This window comes from Engraulis encrasicolus, chromosome 6, assembly GCF_034702125.1.
Source record: "Engraulis encrasicolus isolate BLACKSEA-1 chromosome 6, IST_EnEncr_1.0, whole genome shotgun sequence".
Taxonomy (NCBI): Eukaryota; Metazoa; Chordata; class Actinopteri; order Clupeiformes; family Engraulidae; genus Engraulis; species Engraulis encrasicolus.
Window position 1 is genome coordinate 55,885,082 of NC_085862.1, and position 17,500 is coordinate 55,902,581.

At 46.6% G+C, this 17,500-nt stretch overlaps 1 protein-coding gene across 1 annotated transcript in view; it reads right to left on the reverse strand.

Annotated features, from left to right (window-relative positions):
* Positions 1 to 17,500, reverse strand: part of LOC134451603 (espin-like protein) — a 56,033-nt gene that overhangs the window by 21,395 nt on the left and 17,138 nt on the right. The window contains exon 7 of the mRNA XM_063202107.1: positions 17,074 to 17,205. Within this exon, the coding sequence (XP_063058177.1) occupies positions 17,074 to 17,205 (132 nt within the window). The remainder of the gene's footprint in view (positions 1 to 17,073; positions 17,206 to 17,500) is intronic.

Genomic DNA, 17,500 nt, shown 5'->3' on the forward strand with positions numbered 1-17,500 from the left:
TCCAAGTGATGGAGTAGTAGAGTCCAGGAGTGGTGTTTTGCCTAAGTGGCGACACTCAACAGGTAAGTGTGCCTTTAGCTCTCTCTCTCTCTCTCTCTCTCTCTCTCTCTCTCTCTCTCTCTCTGTCTCTCTCTCTCTCTCTGTCTCTCTCTCTCTCTCTCTCTCTCAAACACACACACACACACACACACACACACACACACACACACACACACACACACACACACACACACACACACACACACACACACGCACACGCACACGCACCGCTGGCCCGGGCACCTAAGCATTCAGCGTCAACATCAATCAAGCCTAATTATCAAGATCACTCGTGCTCTCGTCAGCCTGTCTCCGCTTAGGCAGTCGCCAGGGCTTACACACCGTGTTGTGACACACACATCCACCCTGCTCCCTGACCTAACAGCCAGCCCGCCACACGTCTCATCCAACCTATCACTTGATCTGCAGCCACACGCTTACCCCCTCACTCTGTCTGGACAATCTAACCACCAGCGCGCCCCACACTCGCCTCATCTGCAGGAGGATTAACTCTGGGAGTTAGCGATGCTGCATAGACCATAGGAACAGAGGGGATAGATTGAGGGTGTATGGTAAAAGTGAAAGCCCACCCGGGACACTCCCATTGTCATTGTGACACAGTACTCCACAGCACACAGTCCTCACTGCACACAACAAAATTGCGTTTATGTCTCACATGTACAGTACAGCTAGTACATGGTATTGGTTACAGTCCCTGGAGCAACGTGGGGTTAGGTGCCTTGTTCAGGGGCATTGCAGCCACGGAGGGAGAAAGGGAGTGGTAAGGGTCGGGATTTAAGAGAGAGCTGTAGTCATGGTGGTCTGGACATAGCCAAGCTATATAGCCTCATAATGCATTTGTTTCCGACAGTGGAATATTGTAGGACTAGTAGGCATTGAAAAAGACCACCATGGTGCTATACTACTACAACATTATTCAGAGTCTGTAGTAATACATCACGACATGCTCGTTGCCATTTACAACAAGGGCCTTGGCCTAACACTCTAGCTCTCCTGGGCTACATATCATATCCAATGCAGTGATTCCAGTAAGGTTAGCATTACAGTAAGTAGCAGTAAAATGATTTACAGGGTTTCCCCCAGCAGTTATTGCCAAGGCACTCAACTTGGCAACAAACACCTACTGGTACCACCTTGACTAGGTCGCCTGAAAAGATAAAGATTTTGGGTTGTGAATGAAATTTCGAAAGGGGGTAAAGGTAAGGGGGTGCTTTAAGAAAAAAAGGTTAAGAACCACTGGCCTAACCACTGGCTTAACCAATGACAATAGTCATGTGTCTCTGATACTGGTTAAACCCCACACCACCTTGACTAATGACAATTCTGCGGGAAAAACTGTAAAATTGAGCAACATCACTAATAACAGTAAGAGCATTTTACAGTAAGGCTATGAGCATGTTGTAGTCCTTGCGTAATACATGTAGCTGTGTAGTTCATGGATGACTGCGGTGGACTGCCCTCAACCTCTCAAAAACACACTAACAAAGCCAGCCCATCATGCAGAACGTTTTGGGCACCGGATGGGATTTTTCCGTTTGATTTATTTTTCCCGTACGAGAGCTGAGCTAATTGCCGAGCGGTTCGGAAGGGAGGCTCCTGCCCTTCAGAAGAAGAAACATGATCTTGTTTTTGGGATGCGTGTGTGTGTGTGTGTGTGTGTGTGTGTGTGTGTGTGTGTGTGTGTGTGTGTGTGTGTGTGTGTGTGTGTGTGTGTGTGTGTGTGTGTGTGAGTGTGTGTGTGTATGGTATTGAGGGAGGAATTTTGTGTGTGTGTGTGTGTGTGTGTGTGTGTGTGTGTGTGTGTGTGTGTGTGTGTGTGTGTGTGTGTGTGTGTGTGTGTGTGTGTGTGTGTGTGTGTGTGTGTATTGTGCTCCCATACTTGTGCGTGTCTGTGCGTGCATGCGTGTGTGTGTGTGTGCGCGTGCGCATGCGTATTAATGTAGCAAAACCAGAAGGTTCATTTATGATCATCACTGAGCCCCCACGGACTGAAACTCTCACAGTGCCCTCTAGTGGCCACAGGAGCTCTGCCCTCTGCCACCCTCTGGCTGCCCATATGATGCTGCTCAGACCCATGCCAGGTTAAGTATGTGAACCTGGAACATGTTGTTCTGTATATTTCCTGTGCACTTGGTATCTGCTAGTGATGTTGGCTATGATTATGTCCTCGTTTGTAAGTCACTTTGGTATATAAAGCGTTTGCCAAATGCAATGTAATGTAATGTAATGTGATGTTGTCCAGGTGTGTTGTTTGGTGCTGTCCACAGGTGATGCTGGCAGTGGCCATGTGTTTGAAGGTTTGCAATGAACCTGAAATAGCCACCTGGCTGTGGCATTTACCTGATACACACAGAGCCCCCCGTATTCTGTTTGGCTGATTAAAACACCCATAAACCTGGAACAGCAATGGCCCTTACGAGACCATGAAAACACACACAGACACACACACACAGACACACAGACACACACACAGACACACACAGGCACAGACAGACAGACAGACAGACAGACAGACAGACAGACAGACAGACACACACACACACACACACACACACACACACACACACACACACACACACACACACACACACACACACACACACACACACACACACACAAACACAAAAGGAGTGTTGTGAGTGGTCACAAACAAGAAAAGGGCAAGATGAAAAAAGGAGAGAGAAGAAAGGAGGAGAGAGAGAGAGAGAAAAGAAAAGAAAGAAAGAGTATGTGACCTCGTTGGATCAGGCCCAGAACATGAGGAAATGGCCTTGCATGCAACTCACTGGCCTGCCACCGAGCAATCCATTACACACTCCTGGAGGAAATGAGACCGGCCGCCGCACGCTACAGTGTGTGTGTGTGTGTGTGTGTGTGTGTGTGTGTGTGTGTGTGTGTGTGTGTGTGTGTGTGTGTGTGTGTGTGTGTGTGTGTGTGTGTGTGTGTGTGTGTGTGTGTGTGTGTGTGTGTGCTACTTAGCAGCCTGTGAACATGCGTGTGACACTCAACATCGTTAATTCATTGCTAATCCATTGGTGTGTGACACTAATTCCAAGTCATTCTTGTGTGTGGGTGTTTCCCTCTCCTCTCCTCTCCTCTCCTCTCCTCTCCTCTCCTCTCCTCTCCTCTCCTCTCCTCTCCTCTCCTCTTCCTCCCTATATCTTCTCCGCTCCCTCCCTATATCCTCTCCTCTCCTCTCCTTTCCTTTCCTTTCCTTTCCTTTCCTTTCCTTTCCTTTCCTTTCCTTTCATTTCCTTTCATTTCCTTTCCTTTCCTCTGTTCTGTTCTCCTCTCCTCTCCTCTCCTCTCCTCTGGAAGCGGTTACTAACAACCCAGTGGTACTTCAACATGGATAATTCATTATTATTAATACACTGGTCTAATTCTGAGTTGTTCTGGTGTATTATTTCCTTCTCATCTCCTCTCCTCTCTCCTCCTCTCCTCTCCTCTCCTCTCCTCTCCTCTGCTCTCATCTCATCTCATCTCATCTCCTCTCCTCTCCTCTCCTCTCCTCTCCTCTCCTCTCCTCTCAGTAGTAAACTGCTCAGTTTCACTCAGTCAGAAGCCCAGCTGGCTATCCAGGCAGTGGATCAAGTGGTGCTGCTGGGAACATGGAGGGAAGTGTGAATAGAGTTCCTACAAAATACTTCCAATAACAGTATTATGCTATATTCAGTGGAGAGTGGCACAGAGTTTGTGAAATTTCATCAATGACTGGAGGCATCTTTCATAGAGATTGTATGGCGGAGTGATCAAATGTCCGGTTCCTGTTGTACGACAACGGCAGGCTCTATTGGAACCGGGCTGAGGATTAAACCTATGCCAAAGACTGTCCACCTTCTGTCAAATCCATTGTCAACTATGTTGACATTAAATCGTTAAAACAAATTCCTCTCTCTGAGTCTTAATGGCGGAAATGTTTCTCAGAGAGGCTACAACGGAGAAATGTTTCCCAGAGAGGTTACAGTAGGGTACCGGACAGCTGGGACTGGGGGGGGAGGTATTGCTGAAAGTGTGCTAAGTGTTATCATCTGGTCCCGATAGCTTCATGTCATTAATCAACTAACCAGAACACAGCTCTCCCCCACCCTCCACTCTCCACCCTACTCCCTCCTCTTCCTCTCCACCTCCACCCTCAACTCACCTCCACACTACTCCAACCCTCCTCGACGGCCCTCAAGCCCTGATCCCTTTTTTCACCTCCTCCCAACTCCACCCTCCTCCCCTGTTCTCCACCCCACCCTTGCCCTCTTCCTGCTCTCTCGTCCTCAATTTAATCTCAACTGACTAGCACTCCGCCCGCCCTCCTCCTCTCCACCTCCACCCTACTCTCCAGTCCTCAAACTCTGCTTCCCTGCCCTCGAACCCTGATCCCCTCAAACCCTATTTTTTTCACATCCTCCCTCCTCCCTCTTCCTCCTCTCCATCCCACTCTCTCCACTATCCTGCTTCCCAACCTCTTCAACCCTCTACCCCACCTTTCTCTCCTCCTCCCCAGCCGTCCTCCTCTCTCCTCACCACTTGAATCTGAACTGACCAGCCCTCATCTCTCCACCCCTGCCCTCCTCCTTTCCATCCCCACCCTCCTCCCACTCGGTCCTCCTCAATTCATCCTCAACTAACCAGTATCCCACCCTCCGCTCTTTGCCGGTCTCCTCCACCCTCCACACTCACACCTCTCCTCACCTCTCCTTCATTTTCCCACCCTCTTTTACTCTGCTCTCCTCTCCACCTCTGCTCGTCTCCTCTCCTCCTTTCCTACTGACTGATCTCAACTTCAAACGCCTTCACCGCCGGAGCCAGTTTCTAATCTCACACACGCACGCACGCACACATGCATGCACACACAGTGGATTAAGTACCATGTAGGATCTTTGGGTCCTGTGGAAAGAGACAGGAAAACACGATCACACTTACAGTCAACAAGTGGTGAACCGCAAATGCACAACACACACACACACACACACACACACACACACACACACACACACACACACACACACACACACACACACACACACACACACACAATTTCAGAAAACACGATCACACTTACAGTTAACAAGCTGTGAACCGCAAATACACACAACACCCACACACACACACACACACGAACACACAAAAGACGGCTTTCCTGGCGTCGCTACCAAACATCCTGCGTCTTGGGCGCCCGGTGCTGGTGTTGGGTTTCGTCCGGCTGCCTGCCGTAGGGGGCGGTGAAAACCCTGAAACCCGAGCATTCGGGTCGGGATCTCATAACCCGCCGTGCGTGCTGGAGCTGGAGCTCCCAGCTCCCCTCCACCCGAGCCGCGGGGCCGGCAGGTAACCGATAGCGAGGGCAAGCGACGGAGAGGCTCAACTGAGACAGCGTACCTGATGCTGCGTTCGGCCGTCGCCTTGTTAGCGTGCCGCCTCTCGCTAATTAGCTTGGCCATTGTTGCGGCCGCCGAAAGCTATTTTGGGCTCTGAGGGATCGGAGATGGACGTACGCCACAGCCCCCCACCCCCCCTCAAACACTTCAAAACAACCCCCCTTCACAACCTCCTCACAAGCCTATCCGGAGCCGATTTTACCAATAGGCAGACTACTGGAGCCAATTGCTTAGGGCCCCACCAAAATGTGTTTTCTGTAGTGGCCCCCCAATAGTCAACCCCTCCATAGGAAATACCAGCAAAAATAATTCAAAAGAGCCCCATGTCTATATTTTGCCTAGGGCCCCGAAGATGGTAGAACAGCTGCAGACCCTATCACAACCTAGCCTGGTTCACACCAGACGGTGTATGTGTAGCTTCGGTGCCCCCTGGCGGAGGAGAGCTACACACACTACCGTCTGGTACACAGCCATAGAGCACGCTCCGTCTCCAACCAGAAAATAGGCTGAGAATGTATTGCTTCAAAATCAACGGTAACTCTCATTGAGGAGTCACAAGACAGATTAGAGACTATATTGACTCTTTAAAGATTAACAGGAAGGTTTTTGAAGGAATTTGTTGGTGAGGAGGCTGTGCCGAAGCAATAAATTCTCAGCCTATTTTCTGGTTGGAGACGGAGCGTGCTCTATGGCTGTGTACCAGACGGTAGTGTGTGTAGCTCTGCGCCGCCAGAGGGCGCCGAAGCTACACACACAACGTCTGGTGTGAACCAGGCTAATCACAACCTCAACCTTGCTCAAACCTCACCAAAAAAGAATGCTGCAACAAGCCTCATACAACCCCTTCACAACCTCACCATCACCCCTCCACTTCCCACAACGCACACAAGCCCCCATCTCTGACATGTCTCCCACCTTCTACACACACACACACACACACACACACACACACACACACACGCACGCACGCACACACGTGCTCACGCACGCACGCACGCACACGCACGCACACGCACGCACGCGCGCACGCACGCACGCACGCACGCACGCACGCACGCACGCACACACGTGACGGAGGTGTTCCTGCACAGTTCGTCCCCCCTCGGGGCGTGAACCTGCCACCTCGTCAACTACTCGATTCGGCAATGGGAGTCACAGTACAAGCGCTCTGAGCTAAAGGGCCGGTCCGATAGCCCAACGCTACCGCGCTGTATTGAGGCTTCGGGAGGGAGGCTTACTAACGTTCCACGCCGAACTCTGCTAGTTGGCCTCCGTTACACACACACACACACACACACACACACACACACACACACACACACACACACACACACACACACACACACACACACACACACACACACACACACACACACACACACACACACACGCAGGCACGCACACACATGCACACACAAGCTAACAGTCGCACACACAATCACGCCTGCACACACATACGAACACACGCACGCACGCACGCACACACACACACACCAACCCCATGTTACCCCAAATACACACTATCCTTCCTCCCCTCGAGGTATAAGCGTGCAGAGCTAAATTATTTACGTAGGCCCTAACCCCTCTACGCCCCACCACTCTCTCTCTCTCTCTCTCTCTCTCTCTCTCTCTCTCTCTCTCTCTCTCTCTCTCTCTCTCTCTCTCTCTCTCTCTCTCTCTCTCTCTCTCTCTCTCTCTCTCTCTCACAGACACACACACACAACCACAAACACTGTCCTGCGTTTGACGGCTGTCGGGGGCCAGTGTGGCGTAGCAACGGACGTCAGCATTCTGAGTGATGTAATGAGCTGAAGCGAGGCAGGTGGCAGGCATGCAGGCAGGTGCGTGTGTGTGTGTGCCTGTGATGGGTTGTGGCAGGGGGCCGACTGGAGAATAAGGACACGCCGTTTTGCACAAGACAACGCAGGCCATGTGATGTGTGCTCTGATGGCTCGAAGCATTACATTACATTACATTACACTTAGCTGACGGCTATTTTTTATCCAAAGCGACTTTTTTATGATTTATTTACGTACTGTACAGGGTATTGGTTCTGGCCCTGAAGCAATGTGGGGTTTGGTGCCTTGCTCAAGGGCACTTCAGCCATGGATGAAGGTGCTGGTGAGTGCGGGATTTGAACCTGCAACCCTCTGATCTAGAGGCCAGCGCTCTAACCACTGAGCCATAGCCAACGCCTTCCAAAATCACCTCGCTACAGTTATTCAAATTATCTGACACTGCTGCTAACCTAACAAAACCCTAACCCCAGGCTACATGAAATCTAACCAACCACTGAAAGTGAAAGACCACCAGGAAAACTCCCATTGTCATTGTGACCAAATATTTTCTAAGTAGATCAAGATACATCATCATGATTCATTTCCGGGATCCATTTCATGCCGGGTGAACGGTCTTTTAGGAGACCAGCGGGGTTTGAGAGTAAATTACGCCCCTTGAATACATATGTGGAAATGAATCCTTGGATCACCGCAATTCCCTTAGCGCTGCACCTTGGATCCCTCAGCCCCTTAGTTGGCGGTAGTGCACAATCTATGTTGCTGCCACCAAACGGAACGGACAGAGAAGAAGAAGGGGGGACAACGCCCCCTTAGGAGACCTGACTTTGGCACATTTTTTTGCACTGGGTGGGCGGGATTTGGGATATCTTGCTCTGATGGACTATTTTTGTTGTGACACAGCACTCCACAGAGCACAGTGCTCACTGCAGATAACATAATTGCATTTATGCCTAACCTGTGGAAGGGGGCAGCCCCAAACGGCGCCCCAAGGGAGCAGTGCAGCGGGATGGTACCGTGCTCAGTGTACCTCAGTGATTTCTGACAAGTCTGACACCCTAATCGCTTACCCATGACTGATGAGCATGTCTAAACAATGTCTCCACAACAGTCCTCTACCAAAGAAACATACCATGAGTCAGGCCTGCTGCTTTCCAGTAACACCTCTGTAAAGGAAGCCTTCTGTAACCGTCCCACACTGTGTGCTGCTAACATGATGACATAACCCTAACACTGACATACACTGTAAATTAACTCTAACAACCACTGACACCATGCCAATGCATCTCATTCAGGGATGGATAATGATTCCATGGGCCCCTGGGCCAGACAACAAGAAATGTTTCCCCTCAATGGGTTAAGTTTACAAAAAATGATTCAGGGTTTTAGGCCAGATGTGAGAGACTTTGTTGTCCGGGGTTTGTCCCCTGAGAGAATTTGAAAATAGAGTTGTTAAAAACTGGGATTTTATGGCAATATGAGAAGGCAAATATAAAGGCTAGAGCTTCAGGGCCCCCTTGACTTTTGGACCCCTGGGCCTGGGCCCTGTAGGCCCTTGCATTAACCTGTCCCTGATCTCATCCGCAACAGTCCTCTACCACATAAAAATAATGGTCACCACCATATATACGCTGCCTTCCAGTAAACACTTATATTATACGGTACAGTAATACTACACACTACACCTAACCATTAATATCACTAGGCTTCTTCAGATATCAGTGACCTACAATAACACCCTGACCTTCCTCTACCATGTCAACACAGCATGAGTCACCACGATGCCAACCACAGCTTACCTGATGCTTCTGACGCGCTTTAGTGTACCCCAGCCATGTGATTTACTGTATGCCCTAACGTCCTGAAACGGTGCTGAATGTCCACGTATGCTGCCTGCCCTCCTTCTCGTAAGTTGTCAGCAAAGTGTAATGTAATGTAATGCTATCTTCCATGGGCGTAACTATAGAAGGCTCAGGAGGTGAAGCCATTGCTATCTGTCATCAACATGGCACGAGTCAGTGTGCAAACCTCTAAAGTAGAGTTTTCCAGCCTTTCTTTGTCTCTTGTACCCCTCAAGCCATTTTGTCATCCTACCATAAGAACCCCCTCACTCATATTCCATGTCTCTTCCTAAATCCCAAAGTGACTATAAACCCGTATGTTATTATTACCTCCGCGAAGGAGGTTATGTGATCATATGAGTTTGTTGCATTATTCGTTCGCTGTGTGTGTGTGTTACTGTCCATCAGAGGGCGGAGGTGCGCTCTCTGAGTGCTTTACTAGTTCATTTTTTTTACAGAGTGTGCTCACATACTCCTAATAGTACCTGTACCCTTGGCTGGGAAACCCGGCCATAGAGAAGTTCGGTAATATGGCATGGATGAACAGGAATCTTCAGAGACGTAATGTGATGCTGTCCTTCACCACTTCAACACAGCATGAGTCACAATGCCACTGAGGCAGGTAAGTCAGGTAAACACCTGAGCAGATGCAGGAGGAGAGAAGTGCCGCACACTCTCAAGTTAAATGAACAGTTTTTAATGTGACAACGTTTCGACCTGTCGGCCTTCCTCAGGTCACACCAGAGCAGAAACACCAGAGCTAAATGCTCCTGGGCTAAATTTACCTGGAATAACACAGACCTAGATTAAGTAGCCTACACCAAGGCTAAGTACACCTGGAGCCCCTTGACGCACAAAGGGAGTGATCAGGGTTAATGGATCAGACAGTGATGAGCTACTCTGCATGAATGTAACCGAGAGTAGCGGGCTGAGTGTTAGTGACGAGCGGCAAATTACAGTAATTACGAGGTGCGGACAGATACTCAAAGCACTCAAACACACACAGTCAAGCACACGTGCGGCACACGATGACACGCATTTTAGAATTCTCTGTGTTCTATTTCCGGATTTGGAGGGCCAGCTCTTGGCCATGTGAGTGGCTATAGGCTATACAGTAGCTGTTTTTGTGCATGTGTGTGACTGTGTGTGACTTGTGTGTATGGGTGGGTGTAGGTGTTTTACTCCTGAAAAATTAATTCTGCCAATTAGACAGCGGCGTGCTTACCTCACTGAACAAAACACACATCCCTCGGGGTCACTGGCATCATCTGTCCGTCCGTGTTCACGGAAGCAACACATACTCAGACAAACACATTCAAGCACACACGCAGACACGCACATAACGTCTATATCCTTTCTGGGTTGAAGTACATAATTGCCACAAAGCTATTCCATTACTGTAAATTAAGATTCAATTCAAGTTCAAGTTCAGGTTTATTTGTCCCCCGGGTAAATTAGGTGCATTTTCTAGCAGCACTAGACCCACAGTCACATTCGTTTGCTGATGATAAGGTACTAGTGCAAAAGTATTACTTTAAAGTCGATGGTGGTATGCGCAAGCGAAGCGTAACCCGCCATTAACCCAAAGAAGAAGACTATTTTAAAGGTGCACTATGTCATATATTTAGCAGTTTGTTTCCAAAATGTATGCTGCTCATTCGCAAATGTTACCGTTTACACAAATACCAGCTTCACAGTTTTCATCATGATTAGGAAAATTGCACTTTTCATACATGACAAGGTGGATATCCTTCATGTGTGCCATTTTCAATTTCCAGAAATAGACATCGCTAGCTGCAAAACTAACTGTACTTTGGTCATACTAGTAAATGTTTATTACTTAGCAAATATTCATGAAAACATCAAATTTGGCAATAGGCAGCACAATACCTACTCTGGCCACAATCCTAAATACTACTTCTTTAAAGCGTATATCACAGGTCAACCACTACTGCCGAGTCGACCAATGTGTACATACATTCCTTTTTTTCTGCTTTACTGGTTTTAGTAGTAACATAGTATGCCTAGTATCTGCTATACTGCTGCTGTGTTGTTTTCACATTTTAAAGTCAATACTGGATGACCGTGGTGCCGTGACCGTGTCTATCTTTCCAGAATACAGGTATGGGAGGATTGCGTTACCAACAGAAGTATTCAGAAAAATGCCCATTACTTGTGCAATTTTTTCATCTTTTAAATCTATTTAGTCCATATGAAGTCAACATTTCGGACAGATATGATGATGTGTTTATAGAAAGCACTTTTTAGTGCTATTTATTGCCGTCTGCATTTTTGTTTTTATTTCTTAATCCAAATCGATGTTGTCGGATCACCGCAGCGCAACGGAACTCCATGGAGATCAGAATGCGCATAGCCTACCAACCGGCCTGGCAGAGAAACAATGTCATCCCGACAAGCCTTGCACTACTGACTACAAGAGGTCACGGACACCAGATGAATGGGGACCATCACAGTGTTGCCTATAGCGTGGGGTGAGAGCATGCAGTTTTGCCACCCGCGATGTAGCCTAGTCTCATCTCATCTAGCACCATATCCACCCGGAGCCTCGGACACCGCACAGCTGTCTGCTTTATAAAGCGACGCGTCCAACTCTCGCCTCGATCGACACATCTATGGACAATCTGACATCTATGGACATTTTCTATACTGCTTATTTATTTAATGTGTGTATTTATGTTCACATTTTAAGTCTTATGATCTCTGCACGGTGTGGAGTTGTACCAGAACCGTCATTTCACTACAAGCTGTAACCTTGGTTATGGCTTTGTATGTGACAAATAAACTACTCTCTCTCTCTCTCTCTCTCTCTCTCTACTTGCCAATGTATTGCCAGCTAAATACAAAGTACCAGAAAAACCTTAGATACACTTTAACATAATAACTTGAACGGATTCGCTCCAAACATTGTGTGCTATGTCATATTATGCTATGTTTTCTTATTCTTCTCTTATTCTTCTTTGATTTTCATGCTTTTTTCCTAAGTATTAAATGTCTTATTTTAATGTTTTAGTTTTCTTTTACCATAATTATTAATGCTTTCTTTCTTGTGATTCTGTGTTTATCTTTCATTTTACTTTTTGTGAGCATCTGTGTATGAAACTGGGACTGGGAAGTTTAGAGATGTGGAGGAAAGAATACCCGTGTGTGTGTGTGTGTGTGTGTGTGTGTGTGTGTGTGTGTGTGTGTGTGTGTCTGTGTGTGTGTCTGTGTGTGTGTGTGTGTGTGTGTGGTGTGTGTGTGTGTGTGTGTGTGTGTGTGTGTGTGTGTGTGTGTGTGTGTGAGAGAGAGAGAGAGAGAGAGAGAGAGCGCATATGTGTGCATGTGTGTGTGCGTGAATGTATGTGTGTGCGCGTGAATGTGTGTGTGTGCGTGTGTGTGTGTGTGTGTGTGTGTGTGTGTGTGTGTGTGTGTGTGTGTGTGTGTGTGTGTGTGTGTGTGTGTGTGTGTGTGTGTGTGTGTGTGTGTGTGTGTGTAAGGATGGAATGTTTGGGCCACAGATTGTCCATATGGGAGAGATTCCTGATGGCACTAAGCTCTCCCGCTACGCTACGCTTGCAGCAATGTGTGTCTTCGTGTGTGTATGTGTGTCTCTGTGTATGTGTGTGTGTGTGTGTGTGTGTGTGTGTGTGTGTGTGTGTGTGTGTGTGTGTGTGTGTGTGTGTGTGTGTGTGTGTGTGTGTGTGTGCGCGCGCTAATAAAATAAAAGCCCTAGCCCTGGCCCTCGCTCAGGGATCACAGGAGGCATCGCATCACTCAGTGGCCCAGTGTGAGGAGCGGACGGGGAATAAAAGGCAGTGTAAAATGGGAGTGTGTAGAGTAGTGTAGTGTGTGTGTGTGTGTGTGTGTGTGTGTGTGTGTGTGTGTGTGTGTGTGTGTGTGTGTGTGTGTGCATGTGTAGAGTATTGGGAATAAAAGTGTGTGTGTGTGTGTGTGTGTGTGTGTGTGTGTGTGTGTGTGTGTGTGTGTGTGTGTGTGTGTGTGTGCGCGCGCATGTGTAGAGTATGGGGGATAAAGAGAGCGTAAAAGGGTTTGTGTGTGTATGTGCGTGTACAGTATGTGTGTGTGCGTGTAGAGTATGGGGAATAAAGTCAGCGTAAAAAGGGTGTGTGTGTGTATGTGCATGTACAGTATGTGTGTGTGTGTGTGCGTGTATGTGTGTGTGGAGTGTGGGGAATAAAGGCTGTGTAAAAAGGGAGTAACCCTACACCAGCTTAAGCATTCGTTTAGCACCATATATAATGTGAACCTGATCCTGCAGAGAAAGCTAAAAGGGCTGGATTGGATAGGGTGGGATCGCATATTAGCCATGTGTGTGTCTGTGTGTGTGTGTGTGTGTGTGTGTGTGACTGCAGGGGAAAGAATTTAAAGCTTACTGAGAGAAAGGGAAAGGCTTCTCCAAGGGCCTAATTCACACACATGTTATGCTGAATGTTGGATGCGGACGTTCAGGGTGAACTAGAGGAACAGGAACAATTAATGTCACTGTATATACAGTATGTTCACAAATAGACAAATGTGCACAAGCATCAACTACAAGTAATGTCTTACCTCTGCACGAGCACACAAGGACTTTTCTGGACTTTCTTTTTGGTATTCTTCCTCATGCTAGAATACAACTACATATAAAAATGTAACCTGACCATGTCCTTTTTTCAGCATTTATTTGGGGGGCTTTTTGTGAGACAGGATAGTGGAGGGGAGACAGGAAGCGAGCTGGGAGAGAGAGATGGGGAAGGACCAGCAAAGGACCCAGACCGGGAATCGAACCCAGGTCAGCCGAGTGGTAAACGTGTGCCCTACCATATCTGCCACGGTAGGGCCGACCATGTCCTTTTTAATGGGAAATCAGCCAGGGATCAAATAGTTACTGCCTGCATTGCATGTGCACTGTCCACGCACACAGGTGTGTGTAAGGTCGCACAGCAAGCATATTCCAGACCACAACAGGCACTGCATAGTGAACAGCTGCTTACATTGCTTTGCTGTAACTGCACTCAACACGTACAGTACAGGTACAAGAGTGATTCTACAATTTCCCTACACTTTTGGCAAAAGCAAAATGTCAATTATCAGTATTTTTTTTCAACTAAATGACCTAGATGTTAACATAGTGTATATATTTAAGTTTCCAAACAAACAAATTGCCAAGCTTAATCTTAAATCATTTGATAAATACTCTAATGAAAGCGAACATTTGCTTAATTATTTTGTCAACAGTGTTATGGACAAATACTATGTCATTTCAAACATATATAAAAATACTACAGAGTTGAAACAATATATGTTTGAAAGTGCTTATGTCCCTTAGCAGTAATGTTGTCATTAATCTTTGCAACTGATATAGAAAATGTGATTGTTGAGCTTCATAAGTAGGATTTTATGAGTCACTGTGATACAGACTGACACATTTTTCATCATAAATCCCTGTAACGTCTGATTTGAATATAGTCACCCTCCTTACACAAGACTTCCTTCTCCAGAGATAATCCCTAGTGTATGTTCATAGGATTTTTCCAACACATAAGGGATCAATAGCGCAAAAACACTTTCAAAACAGTCAACGGTGTAACTCAATTGTGTTACGGTCAACAGTGCAGGGGAACAAGTCGGCACTTCTTTAGGAGAAAAAAAACAGAGCAGACAAACCCATCTCCCTAGAACACAAATTATTTTGTTTGTTTGTCTGTCAATATGGATATAAATTGGCAAAAACATATTCCTCCTCAACTGTCATCAGTGTTGCCAGATTGGGCTGGTTCCCGCCCAATTGGGCTGCTTAGGATGGCCGTGGGGGGGGGAAATGGCATCTATCAGAAAAACCTTCCCACTGCCATATAAATCAATAGAATTGGGCGGGTTTTTAGGGCGGATTTTGATCATTTTTTGGGCTGGAAATCATCAGCCTCATCTGGCAACCCTGACTGTCATACTTAATTGTAACACCATTGACGGTAACAGCGTTGATATTTCAGCCATTTTTATGGTGTTGTGCTAACTGAGGACCTCAGAAGTTCCACCACAACACCTTAATCAATTCATGTATCTGTATGCTTTATCTGTGTTTTTCCACATGTGATTTCTAATTCAGATTCTTATGAATATGTTGATAACACTGTTGACAGGCAATTTTCCCGCTATGAGAACATGAAAAAGAATTGATTAAATTATGGAAGGATGGAGCTCAAAATTTACCAAAAAGTCTTCCCGTATCCTGCCAAAGAGGTTATGACATCACGTGATGTTATTCGTATGGCCTAAGACCAAACCATTACTGATTTATGGAGGAGGTTTCAGACCGTGACACGGTTAACACAGTTTTCGTGGACACACACAAAATGGCAAATTTCATGTATAATGGAAAGGACAGTGGTCTTTCTGACAGTTTTGTCATATTGTGATGATTACTGTGAATCAACATTTGCAATCGTCTTGGGCAAAACAAGTTTCTTTACATGCTAATATGAAGACTGAATCTGACATTTGGAAAACAGGACGGCATGAAAACGCCCAAAACCAGTATTAAATATTCATTCTTGCTGAGGGAAATAATGCTATGTCTACACTTTCTGTATTATATGAAAGATAAATGTTTTCTAATGTCCAAAACATCATTGGATGCAGTTAATAGTTAGTGGAATTGCCAAATAAAATCCACGGACTTAAAAGTGTAGGCGAATTAGAGAATCGCTCACAAGCTCTTTCCCAATTCATATAGTGGTCAGGTACAAGTTCTTATTTCATTCATACTGCATTCAACACATACAGTAGTTGTCAGCTATGAGCTCTTACTGCTCTCAACACATAGTGGTCATCTACAACTGCTTACTGCACTCTTGTTCCTGCCATAGTGTCCAGGAACACGCTTTTACTGTATTTAACAGATAGCTGTCTTCTACAAGCTGTTTCTTCTTCTTCGTGGTGTGGTTTTATTGACTAGAGCTACACTGTAGACTTGACCTTGAGGTGTTTAATGCGATGGTGAATGCGGCCATATCTATTGCGTCTTGTTCCAACATGGCTGCCAACTCTATTGTTCATTGTGCTTCTGAGTCCAGAGTTTGAAATAGTCCAAAATAGTGTCGCCACCTACTTCACACAACCCTTTGAAATCACATCAAAGCCGTTGGCCATTGAGCTGTTCTGTTGAGCTACACCGGTGTTGACTTGGAGCATAAACAGAGCAAGAAGAGGCTAGAGGACACAGCATGTCATCAGAGCCAACACACATTTGGGTGTGCACATACGCACCCACAAACGCACGCGCACACACACACACACACACACACACACACACACACACACACCCGCATGCACACTTGTCATAATCAGACGATGACTTCAAAGTCCTCAAGTCATCATCAAAGTGTGAGTACAGATCTCTGAAGCCTGCTCATGTCAGTCCAAACCTCATGAGTCTCCAAAAGAAGCCTGTTTGTTAAATCTTGCTTCTTCATAATCTCCATGACAACGGCATGCAAAGCCTGATTTGTTGGAGTGAGATATCGCTACGAAACATGTTATGGAATGCCAGTAACGACTTGGAATGGTGCATCTTTGAAAGGACGGAATCGAACTTGCCCGTAGACTGGAAAAAAATCAAAAAATTGGTGAGGATTGCGATTGCCTTGCAGGCAACTCATAAAAGGGGCTGATGTGCTAAAGAGAAGATGTTTATGTCAGAGTCTCCAGAGGAAACCTGTTTGTAAAATCCTGCTCCTTCAACCCTTCCATGACAACCCCTGGCGTGACACTGCTGAAGCTGTGGTGTGTGTGTGTGTGTGTGTGTGTGTGTGTGTGTGTGTGTGTGTGTGTGTGTGTGTGTGTGTGTGTGTGTGTGTGTGTGTGTATATGTGTGTATATGTGTGTATATGTGTGTGTGTGTGTGTGTGTGTGTGTGTGTGTGTGTGTGTGTGTGTGTGTGTGTGTGTGTGTGTGTGTGTGTGTGTGTGTGTGTGTGTGTGTGTGAGAGAGTGTTTGTCTTACATTGCGCTGCATGGCGCGGAGGTAGTTGGCACAGTCGTAGTGGCCGTTGTACTGAGCCAGATCAGCCGCGGTGAAGCCATCTACATCTCTCTCAGATGGACTCACTCCTCCCGCCAACAGGATCCTACAGCACTGGGTATGGGTCAGATCACTTTGGTTAGAAGGGCTTTGTGTAAAGCCGGATCACACCGCACTCTCGATTAAAAGGTGCCAAACATAAACAAAAACTGTGTAAAATTGAAAGAAAAATGTCTGCACACTTAAATCANGAGCCATATATTAATAGGCCAAGCTTTCGGTCTACTGACCTTTAGGGTCAATCAAATCTGACTTTTAAAATAGTATAAAAAAGAAGTCTTAAAAATGTAGTTTGATTCAGACACACACACACAACCGCATGCACAAACACACCATAAAACCATAAAAC